The sequence below is a fragment of the Danio rerio genome, chromosome 17 (assembly GCF_049306965.1).
Source record: "Danio rerio strain Tuebingen ecotype United States chromosome 17, GRCz12tu, whole genome shotgun sequence".
NCBI classification, from domain to species: Eukaryota; Metazoa; Chordata; class Actinopteri; order Cypriniformes; family Danionidae; genus Danio; species Danio rerio.
This window is the reverse complement of record NC_133192.1, coordinates 595,239-607,500: the sequence shown is the minus strand read 5'-3', so window position 1 is coordinate 607,500 and position 12,262 is coordinate 595,239. Positions and strand designations below refer to the sequence as shown.

Genomic DNA, 12,262 nt, shown 5'->3' with positions numbered 1-12,262 from the left:
AGGATCGGCATAGGACCCCAAAGCGGGACACAAATTCAGGTCGCCCCCTGCTGGCCTCACTCACACCACTGCCAACAGTAACCAGAAGAACTGAACTGGAAGAATTAGATTGATTACAGGTTCTGAATGTCGATTTCAATTACTTTTCGATTAATCGCCAAGCCACATACACACCAATAATAAAGCCAGAATTTCTACAGCAGAATAATCAGCCTCTGTGTGTGTGTGTGTGTGTGTGTGTCTGTGTGTGTGTGTGTGTGTAGCGTTAGAGCAAGAATAACTCAATTAAAGTGGCGAAATCATATTATTGACTGCTGAGAGCAAGAGTGTGTGTTTTCCACTTCACACACGCGTTTATAGCGAAGCACATCCCAGGAGAGACACGACACTCATGGAAACTCAAACACAACAGCAGAGCCTTCCCATGAGCCTCCTCACACACACACACACACACACGCGCACACACACGCGCACACAAACACACACGCACACACAAACACCGACTCTTATCAGATAAATGAGTTTTCCTCCAGAATGCATCAAATAAACAATATTTTCCTCCAGAATGCATCAAATAAACAATATTTTCCTCCAGAATGCATCAAATAAACAATATTTTCCTCCAGAATGCATCAAATAAACAATATTTTCCTCCAGAATGCATCAAATAAACAATATTTTCCTCCAGCATGCATCAAATAAACAATATTTTCCTCCAGAATGCATCAAATAAACAATATTTTCCTCCAGAATGCATCAAATAAACAATATTTTCCTCCAGAATGCATTAAATAAATAATATTTTCCTCCAGAATGCATTAAATAAATAATATTTTCCTCCAGAATGCATCAAATAAACAATATTTTCCTCCAGAATGCATCAAATAAACAATATTTTCCTCCAGAATGCATCAAATAAATAATATTTTCCTCCAGAATGCATCAAATAAACAATATTTTCCTCCAGAATCCATCAAATAAACAATATTTTCCTCCAGAATGCATCAAATAAACAATATTTTCCTCCAGAATGCATCAAAAAAACAATATTTTCCTCCAGAATGCATCAAATAAATAATATTTTCCTCCAGAATGCATCAAATAAACAATATTTTCCTCCAGAATGCATCAAATAAATAATATTTTCCTCCAGAATGCATCAAATAAACAATATTTTCCTCCAGAATGCATCAAATAAACAATATTTTCCTCCAGAATGCATCAAAAAAACAATATTTTCCTCCAGAATGCATCAAAAAAACAATATTTTCCTCCAGAATGCATCAAATAAATAATATTTTCCTCCAGAATGCATCAAATAAATAATATTTTCCTCCAGAATGCATCAAATAAATAATATTTTCCTCCAGAATGCATCAAATAAACAATATTTTCCTCCAGAATGCATCAAATAAATAATATTTTCCTCCAGAATGCATCAAATAAATAATATTTTCCTCCAGAATGCATCAAATAAACAATATTTTCCTCCAGAATGCATCAAATAAACAATATTTTCCTTCAGAATGCATCAAATAAACAATATTTTCCTCCAGAATCCATCAAATAAACAATATTTTCCTCCAGAATGCATCAAATAAACAATATTTTCCTCCAGAATCCATCAAATAAACAATATTTTCCTCCAGAATCCATCAAATAAACAATATTTTCCTCCAGAATCCATCAAATAAACAATATTTTCCTCCAGAATGCATCAAATAAACAATATTTTCCTCCAGAATGCATCAAATAAACAATATTTTCCTCCAGAAGGCATCAAATAAATAATATTTTCCTCCAGAATGCATCAAATAAACAATATTTTCCTCCAGAATGCATCAAATAAATAATATTTTCCTCCAGAATGCATCAAATAAACAATATTTTCCTCCAGAATGCATCAAATAAACAATATTTTCCTCCAGAATGCATCAAATAAATAATATTTTCCTCCAGAATGCATCAAATAAATAATATTTTCCTCCAGAATGCATTAAATAAATAATATTTTCCTCCAGAATGCATCAAATAAACAATATTTTCCTCCAGAATGCATCAAATAAACAATATTTTCCTCCAGAATGCATCAAATAAATAATATTTTCCTCCAGAATGCATCAAATAAACAATATTTTCCTCCAGAATGCATCAAATAAACAATATTTTCCTCCAGAATGCATCAAATAAACAATATTTTCCTCCAGAATGCATCAAATAAACAATATTTTCCTCCAGAATGCATCAAATAAACAATATTTTCCTCCAGAATGCATCAAATAAACAATATTTTCCTCCAGAATGCATCAAATAAACAATATTTTCCTCCAGAATGCATCAAATAAACAATATTTTCCTCCAGAATGCATCAAATAAACAATATTTTCCTCCAGAATGCATCAAATAAACAATATTTTCCTCCAGAATGCATCAAATAAACAATATTTTCCTCCAGAATGCATCAAATAAATAATATTTTCCTCCAGAATGCATCAAATAAATAATATTTTCCTCCAGAATGCATCAAATAAACAATATTTTCCTCCAGAATGCATCAAATAAATAATATTTTCCTCCAGAATGCATCAAATAAACAATATTTTCCTCCAGAATGCATCAAATAAACAATATTTTCCTCCAGAATGCATCAAATAAACAATATTTTCCTCCAGAAAGCATCAAATAAACAATATTTTCCTCCAGAATGCATCAAATAAATAATATTTTCCTCCAGAAAGCATTAAATTAATAAGGTTTGTGCACCTGTTCATGTGTGCGGGTCCGTATCCGCCGATGGCGTAGATCATGCCGTCCAGCACGGCGGTGGCGAAGCAGCTGCGTGATTTGGTCATGGGGGCGACAGGCTGCCACTCCTTCAGCTTGGGCAGGTATTTCTCCACTGACTGCAGGTAATACTGTCCGTCGTATCCGCCCAGCGCGTACAGTTCTCCGGCCAGCACCACCACCCCCAGTGTGCTGCGCGACTCGGCCATGCGGCGCTCTGAGCTCCAGGTGTTGGTGTCGGGGTGCCAGCGCTCCACACTGCTCTCGTGTCGCCGGTAGCTGATGCCCTGCCGCATGTGTGTGGCGATACCCCCCAGCACATACACCTGCTGCTCCAGCACTGCCACCCCAAACTCATACCGCGGTACAGGCAGAGGAGCCAGACCCAACCACGAGTCCGTCTGCGGGAAGTACATCTCCATACTGAAACACACACACACACACACACCTGTATAAGTTTATGCATTATATTTGAGTGTGTGTGTGTGTGTGTGTGTATTCACCTCTCCAGTGTGGCGAACAGTCCTGCTTTCCCCCCCACAGCGAGCAGTACTTTGGGAGCGCAGCGGGGCCGTGTGGACAGGACGGTCTGGTAGGAGAGCCGGTGTTCAGGCATGAAGTGGTACTTGAGCGCCTCGTTGAGCAGGTGTTTGCAGGCGTGGTCGTCCCGGATCAGGTGATTGGCCTCGTAGAGTCGCGTCAGGAACTTGACGCTCAGCAACGGCAGCCGGACGCAGTGCAGGAGCTGAGCCAGGTGCTGCTGCCGCTCCGACACGTCGTACTTTATCCAGGACTCCAGCGCGTAGAAGACGCTCTCCTCCGTCAGCACGTTCAGGCAGTCGTTCGACACGATGTCGTCCAGCTCGGCGCGCGTCAGCTCGAAGAACTCCTCCGTCTGGCACACCTGAGGAATGATGCACAGCGGGATATTCTGAATGAATCTTCATTTTGTAATATAAATAGTAATGCTCAGCAAAGACTATTCACATTGATATCTAAATCTAAATAATCATTTTCTGACATATATGCATGCATGTTTTTATTTATATATACACATAATGACTGTACACACACACACACACACACACACACATTTATTTAGTCAAAATATTCTTTATTTTGGTTGTGTTAAATCACAATTAATCTTCGCTCAGCACTAAAAATAATGCGCTCATACTGACATTTCAATACATTCCAAAAGCTGATGATGAATGGGAGGGGCTACAGGTGAAGGGGAGGGGTCACTGATGAATTGTAGGACCAGAGGATGAAGAAAATGAGCTGATGATGAAGGGGAGGAGCTGATAAAGGGGAGGGACTACAGATGAAGAGTAGGAGCTACAGACGAAGGAGAGGGGAGATGATGAAGAGGAGGAGCTGAAAATGAAGTTGAGGCGTTGCTGTTGAAGAGGAGGGGCTGATAATGAAGGGGAGGAGCTGAAAACAAAGAGGAGGAGTACTGGTGAAGGGGAGGAGCTATTAATAAAGATGAGCTGAAATCAATGAGGGGTAGTTACTAGTGAAGGGGAGGAGCTGTTAATGGAGGGGAGGAGCTGAAAACAAAGAGGAGGAGTACTTGTGAAGGGGAGGCGCTATTAATAAAGATAAGCTGAAATCAATGAGGGGCAGTTTCTGGTGAAGGGGAGGAGCTGTTAATGGAGGGGAGGAGCTGAAAATGAAGAGAAGGAGTTAAAAATGAAGGGGAGGGGCTGTTAATGAAGGGGAGGAGCTGTTAATAAAGAGGAGGAGCTGAAAATGAAGAGAAGGAGTAAAAAATATTAGGGGAGGGGCTGTTAATGAAGGGGAGGAGCTGAAAATGAAGAGGAGGAGTTAAAAATGAAGGGGAAGAGCTGTTAATGAAGAGGAGGGGTTATTGGTGAAGGGGAGGAGCTGCTAATGAAGAGGAGGAGTTATTGGTGAAGGGGAGGAGCTGTTAATGAAGAGAAGGAGCAGAAAATAAAGAGGAGGAGTTACTGTTGGAGGGAAGGCACTGTTAATGAAGGGGAGGAGCTGAAAATGAAGAGGAGGAGCTGTTAATGAAGGGGAAGGGTTGCTGGTGAAGGGGAGGAGCTGTTAATTAGGGGAGGAGCTATCAGGCACTGAGGATGAATGACTTTATGCTGGATTGTGCATAATTCTGCTGTAAGTGATGGTGATGCTGATGTGGCTGTGCTCATGGCAGATATTATGTTGTAGTTTGGTGTTTTTATTTCACTGATTTGCCAAACACCGCCTGAGAAATGCTCTGAATTTCCTTTCAGCAACCTTCACACCTGATATAAAGCATGTGCAGTTTCCTCTGTAAATCAGCGTCGTAACTCCATTAGTTGTTTCTGAGTGTGCTGTATAAATGAATGAGAGGAATGCAAACCTCCTCGAAGTGCTGGCAGATGAACTTGCTGGCGGCGAGGCACAGGTCGTGGCAGCCGTAGGTCTCGGCGAAGCGGGAGATGCCGATACAGTTTCCGGCGTCCAGCTGACTCTCCAGGAAACTGCAGCACTCCTTCAGCACCAGCTTCACCTGCAGCAGGTTGGCGGCAGGAAGTAGAGACTCCACCGTTTCCTGTGAGATGAAGACGGTGCCTGTGTATGCGTACTCCACTATAGCCTGAGGAGGAGAGCGCAAACACACACTCAGAGAAATCTCACACACTACAATATTATACAGCACGCACAGACGATCAGGTATCTGCGTTAACTGTGTGTGTGTGTGTGTGTGTGTGTGTGTGTGTGTGTGTGTGTTGACTATGCTAATGTGTATGTTGGCTGATGTGTGTGTATGTATGTGCATGTTATATGCATGCAGTGTGTGTGTGTGTGTGTGTGTGTGTGTGTGTACCTTGAGCGCGGCCTCGTCGATGCACTGGAACTCCACCTCGGAGGTCTCCTTCTCGGACAGGTTTCCGGTGAACATGGCCTTGAAGTAGGGGCTGATGCTGGCCAGCACCACCTTGTGTGCGTGGATCTTCGCGTCGCCCACGCGCAGCACGATATCGCAGAGCTCATGATCCTGCCGGAGGAGCTGCAGACCCTGCAGGAGCTGCTCGGAGTGAGGCCGCGTCAGGCTCGCAAACATGTACGACTTCGCCTGCTGCTCCATCTGCACACACACACACACACACACACACACACACACACACACACACACACACACACACACACACACACACACACAGGGCAGGGTTCATTCACTCATTCATATTTATATTGACTCATGCTGAATGAGGAGGAGATTTCCCAGCAAATACTGAGCTCAGTGAACACTTGCAGAATAAAACACACTACTGGGAGCACTCAACTTGTCTGTCCTTCTACATGATGATACACAAAGACAACACACTACTTAGTGCACTCAACCTGACATACAGACAGCACACTACTGAGTGCACTCAACCTGCCACTGCTTCTACATGGTGACACACAGACAGCACACTACTGAGAGCACTCAATCTGCCAGTGCTTATACACGCGGACACACAGACAGCACACTACTGAGAGCACTCAACCTTTCACCTTCATGCTGACACACAGACAGCACACTACTGAGAGCACTCAACCTGTCTGTCCTTCTACATGCTGACACACAGACAGCACACTGCTGAGAGCAGTCAACCTTCCTGTACATCTTCATGCTGACACACAGACAGCACACTACTGAGAGCACTCAATCTGCCAGTGCTTATACCTGCAGGCACACAGACAGCACACTACTGAGTGCACTCAACCTGCCAGTGCTTATACCTGCTGACACACAGACAGCACACTACTGAGAGTACTCAACCTTCCTGTACATCTTCATGCTGACATACAGACAGCACACTACTGAGAGTACTCAATCTGACACACAGACAGCACACTACTGAGAGCACCCAATCTGACATACAGACAGCACACTACTGAGAGCACTCAATCTGACATACAGACAGCACACTACTGAGAGCACTCAATCTGACACACAGACAGCACACTACTGAGAGCACTCAATCTGACATACAGACAGCACACTACTGAGAGCACTCAATCTGACACACAGACAGCACACTACTGAGAGCACTCAATCTGACACACAGACAGCACACTACTGAGAGCATTCAATCTGACATACAGACAGCACACTACTGAGAGCACTCAATCTGACATACAGACAGCACACTACTGAGAGCACTCAATCTGACATACAGACAGCACACTACTGAGAGCATTCAATCTGACATAGAGACAGCACACTACTGAGAGCACTCAATCTGACATACAGACAGCACACTACTGAGAGCACTCAATCTGACACACAGACAGCACACTACTGAGAGCACCCAATCTGACATACAGACAGCACACTACTGAGAGCACTCAATCTGACATACAGACAGCACACTACTGAGAGCACTCAATCTGACATACAGACAGCACACTACTGAGAGCACCCAATCTGACATACAGACAGCACACTACTGAGAGCACTCAATCTGACATACAACAGCACACTACTGAGAGCACTCAATCTGACATACAGACAGCACACTACTGAGAGCACTCAATCTGACACACAGACAGCACACTACTGAGAGCACTCAATCTGACAGAGACAGCACACTACTGAGAGCATTCAATCTGACATACAGACAGCACACTACTGAGAGCACTCAATCTGACATACAGACAGCACACTACTGAGAGCACTCAATCTGACATACAGACAGCACACTACCGAGAGCATTCAATCTGACATAGAGACAGCACACTACTGAGAGCACTCAATCTGACACACAGACAGCACACTACTGAGAGCACTCAATCTGACACACAGACAGCACACTACTGAGAGCACCCAATCTGACATACAGACAGCACACTACTGAGAGCACTCAATCTGACACACAGACAGCACACTACTGAGAGCACTCAATCTGACACACAGACAGCACACTACTGAGAGCACTCAATCTGACACACAGACAGCACACTACTGAGAGCACTCAATCTGCCAGTACTTATACCTGCTGACACACAGACAGCACACTACTGAGTGCACTCAACCTGTCTGTCCTTCTACATGCGGACCCACAGACAGCACACTACTGAGAGCACTCAACCTTCCTGTACATCTTCATGCTGAAACACAGACAGCACACTAATGAGTGCACTCAACCTGCCAGTGCTTATACATGCTGACACACAGACAGCACACTACTGAGAGCACTCAACCTTCCTGTACATCTTCATGCTGACACACAGACAGCACACTACTGAGTGCACTTAACCTGCCAGTGCTTATACCTGCTGACACACAGACAGCACACTACTGAGAGTACTCAACCTTCCTGTACATCTTCATGCTGACACACAGACAGCACACTACTGAGAGTACTCAACCTTCCTGTACATCTTCATGCTGACATACAGACAGCACACTACTGAGTGCACTTAACCTGTCTGTCCTTCTACATGCGGACACACAGACAGCACACTACTGAGAGCACTTAATCTGACATACAGACAGCACACTACTGAGAGCACCCAATCTGACATACAGACAGCACACTACTGAGTGCACACAACCTGCCAGTGCTTATACATGCTGACACACAGACAGCACACTACTGAGAGTACTCAACCTTCCTGTACATCTTCATGCTGACATACAGACAGCACACTACTGAGAGCACTCAATCTGACACACAGACAGCACACTACTGAGAGCACCCAATCTGACATACAGACAGCACACTACTGAGAGCACTCAATCTGACATACAGACAGCACACTACTGAGAGCACTCAATCTGACATACAGACAGCACACTACTGAGAGCACTCAATCTGACACACAGACAGCACACTACTGAGAGCACTCAATCTGACATAGAGACAGCACACTACTGAGAGCACTCAATCTGACATACAGACAGCACACTACTGAGAGCACTCAATCTGACATACAGACAGCACACTACTGAGAGCACCCAATCTGACATAGAGACAGCACACTACTGAGAGCACCCAATCTGACATAGAGACAGCACACTACTGAGAGCATTCAATCTGACATACAGACAGCACACTACTGAGAGCACTCAATCTGACATAGAGACAGCACACTACTGAGAGCATTCAATCTGACATACAGACAGCACACTACTGAGAGCACTCAATCTGACATACAGACAGCACACTACTGAGAGCACTCAATCTGACATACAGACAGCACACTACCGAGAGCATTCAATCTGACATAGAGACAGCACACTACTGAGAGCACTCAATCTGACACACAGACAGCAAACTACTGAGAGCACTCAATCTGACACACAGACAGCACACTACTGAGAGCACCCAATCTGACATAGAGACAGCACACTACTGAGAGCACCCAATCTGACATACAGACAGCACACTACTGAGAGCACTCAATCTGACACACAGACAGCACACTACTGAGAGCACTCAATCTGACACACAGACAGCACACTACTGAGAGCACTCAATCTGACACACAGACAGCACACTACTGAGAGCACTCAATCTGCCAGTACTTATACCTGCTGACACACAGACAGCACACTACTGAGTGCATTCAACCTGTCTGTCCTTCTACATGCGGACCCACAGACAGCACACTACTGAGAGCACTCAACCTTCCTGTACATCTTCATGCTGAAACACAGACAGCACACTAATGAGTGCACTCAACCTGCCAGTGCTTATACATGCTGACACACAGACAGCACACTACTGAGAGCACTCAACCTTCCTGTACATCTTCATGCTGACACACAGACAGCACACTACTGAGTGCACTTAACCTGCCAGTGCTTATACCTGCTGACACACAGACAGCACACTACTGAGAGTACTCAACCTTCCTGTACATCTTCATGCTGACATACAGACAGCACACTACTGAGTGCACTTAACCTGTCTGTCCTTCTACATGCGGACACACAGACAGCACACTACTGAGAGCACTTAATCTGACATACAGACAGCACACTACTGAGAGCACCCAATCTGACATACAGACAGCACACTACTGAGTGCACACAACCTGCCAGTGCTTACACCTGCTGGCACACAGACAGCACACTACAGAGTGCACTCAACCTGCCAGTGCTTATACATGCTGACACACAGACAGCACACTACTGAGAGTACTCAACCTTCCTGTACATCTTCATGCTGACATACAGACAGCACACTACTGAGAGCACTCAATCTGACACACAGACAGCACACTACTGAGAGCACCCAATCTGACATACAGACAGCACACTACTGAGAGCACTCAATCTGACATACAGACAGCACACTACTGAGAGCACTCAATCTGACATACAGACAGCACACTACTGAGAGCACTCAATCTGACATAGAGACAGCACACTACTGAGAGCACTCAATCTGACATACAGACAGCACACTACTGAGAGCACTCAATCTGACATACAGACAGCACACTACTGAGAGCACCCAATCTGACATAGAGACAGCACACTACTGAGAGCACCCAATCTGACATAGAGACAGCACACTACTGAGAGCATTCAATCTGACATACAGACAGCACACTACTGAGAGCACTCAATCTGACATACAGACAGCACACTACTGAGAGCACTCAATCTGACATACAGACAGCACACTACTGAGAGCACTCAATCTGACATACAGACAGCACAGTACTGAAAGCACCCAATCTGACATAGAGACAGCACACTACTGAGAGCATTCAATCTGACATACAGACAGCACACTACTGAGAGCACCCAATCTGACATAGAGACAGCACACTACTGAGAGCATTCAATCTGACATACAGACAGCACACTACTGAGAGCACTCAATCTGACATACAGACAGCACACTACTGAGAGCACTCAATCTGACATACAGACAGCACAGTACTGAGAGCACTCAATCTGACACACAGACAGCACACTACTGAGAGCACTCAATCTGACACACAGACAGCACACTACTGAGAGCACTCAATCTGACACACAGACAGCACACTACTGAGAGCACTCAATCTGCCAGTGCTTATACCTGCTGACACACAGACAGCACACTACTGAGAGCACTCAACCTGTCTGTCCTTCTACATGCTGACACACAGACAAAGTAAATGCACCCTACGAAGACAAACACGCGCACTAGACAGACAGCAGCAGCCCTGGGTTTGACACAGAGCCGATAATGAATCAGAATTCCAGCTCATCAGTCAGAGATGTTGTCAAAGCTGTTCATCCTCACTGTTTCTGTCTTTCATAGATATTGCACACTACTGAGAGCACTCAAACCAGTGCTCTAACATGCGGACACACAGACAGCACACTACTGAGAGCACTCAACCTACCTGTGCATCTTCATGCTGACACACAGACTGAGAGCACTCAACCTGACACACAGCAAACCATTAAGAGCACTCAACCTGCCGGTGCTTGTACATGTTAACACACAGACAGCACACTACTGAGAGCACTCAGCACCACACAGACAAAGTAAACGCGCCCTATGAAGACAAACACGCGCACTAGATAGACAGCAGCAGCACTGGTTAAGATTAGAGCCCCAGTTCATCAGGCAGAGGTGTTGTTGTCAGAGCTGGTCATCCTCACTGTTTCTCTGTGTGAAGTGTGGAAGTGGAAACCTGGAGCGGCTAGTGCTCTGCTAGATTAGCATTAGCATCCGCAGCCCGTCTCTCCTCAGCCCAAAGCCGCTCCTCAGCGCTCCTCCACCGGCCCCCGAGCCCCAGTTCACACCCTGCATTGAAGAAAACGAGTGTTTAGACAGATTTACCTGCGGGTCTCGCTGATTTCTGGCAGTTTGATGCGCAACACGGCCGCGACTGTCAGGAAAACAAACACAAATCAGCGCATGCGTCACTTCCGGGAACTCAGCGGCAGCGCGCGGAGCAAAATAAAGCCAATAACAACCAAGAAAAGCCAGAGAGAGCTTCACTCTCATTTATATCATATACAGGACAGCACACTTCTGTCTACAGCAGCTGTGTTTAATATGTGTGTCTCTCTGTCTATCTGTTTGTCTGTCTATCTATCTGTATATATATATATATATATATATATATATATATATATATATATATATATATATATATATATATATATATACGTATGTATGTATGTATGTATATATACTACTACTACTACACACACACACAGAAACATAGATATATATGTAAGTGTGTGTGTGTGTGTGTGTGTGTGTGTGTGTGTGTGTGTGTGTGTGTGTGTGTGTGTGTGTGTGTGTGTGTGTGTGTGTGTGTGTGTGTGAGTGTGTGTGTGTGTGTGTGTGTGTTGCCCTGGAGCTGCTCTCTGATGCAACACTGATGAAGCTTAAAATAGACACTGAGTGAGAGATTCATTAACACACACACACACACAATGCTCGTATATATACACAATATTCATATTTGCCATTACAGCATAATTCATAAGCTACTATTATATTAAAAAAAATTA

At 44.4% G+C, this 12,262-nt stretch overlaps 1 protein-coding gene across 4 annotated transcripts in view; it reads right to left on the bottom strand.

Moving 5' to 3' along the window:
- Nucleotides 1-11,673, bottom strand: part of klhl28 (kelch like family member 28) — an 18,257-nt gene extending 6,584 nt beyond the window's left edge. For all 4 annotated transcript variants that reach the window (XR_012393136.1, XR_012393137.1, XR_012393138.1 and 1 more), the window contains exons 1-5: nt 11,580-11,673; nt 5,624-5,884; nt 5,156-5,392; nt 3,288-3,688; nt 2,764-3,207 (exon numbers count right to left, since the gene is read on the bottom strand). Coding sequence is in view for 1 of the 4 variants with exons in the window: in XM_073927981.1 (XP_073784082.1) it covers nt 2,764-3,207; nt 3,288-3,688; nt 5,156-5,392; nt 5,624-5,884 (1,343 nt within the window). In the remaining 3 variants the exon portion in view is untranslated. The remainder of the gene's footprint in view (nt 1-2,763; nt 3,208-3,287; nt 3,689-5,155; nt 5,393-5,623; nt 5,885-11,579) is intronic.
- Between the last annotated feature and the right edge of the window lie 589 nt (nt 11,674-12,262).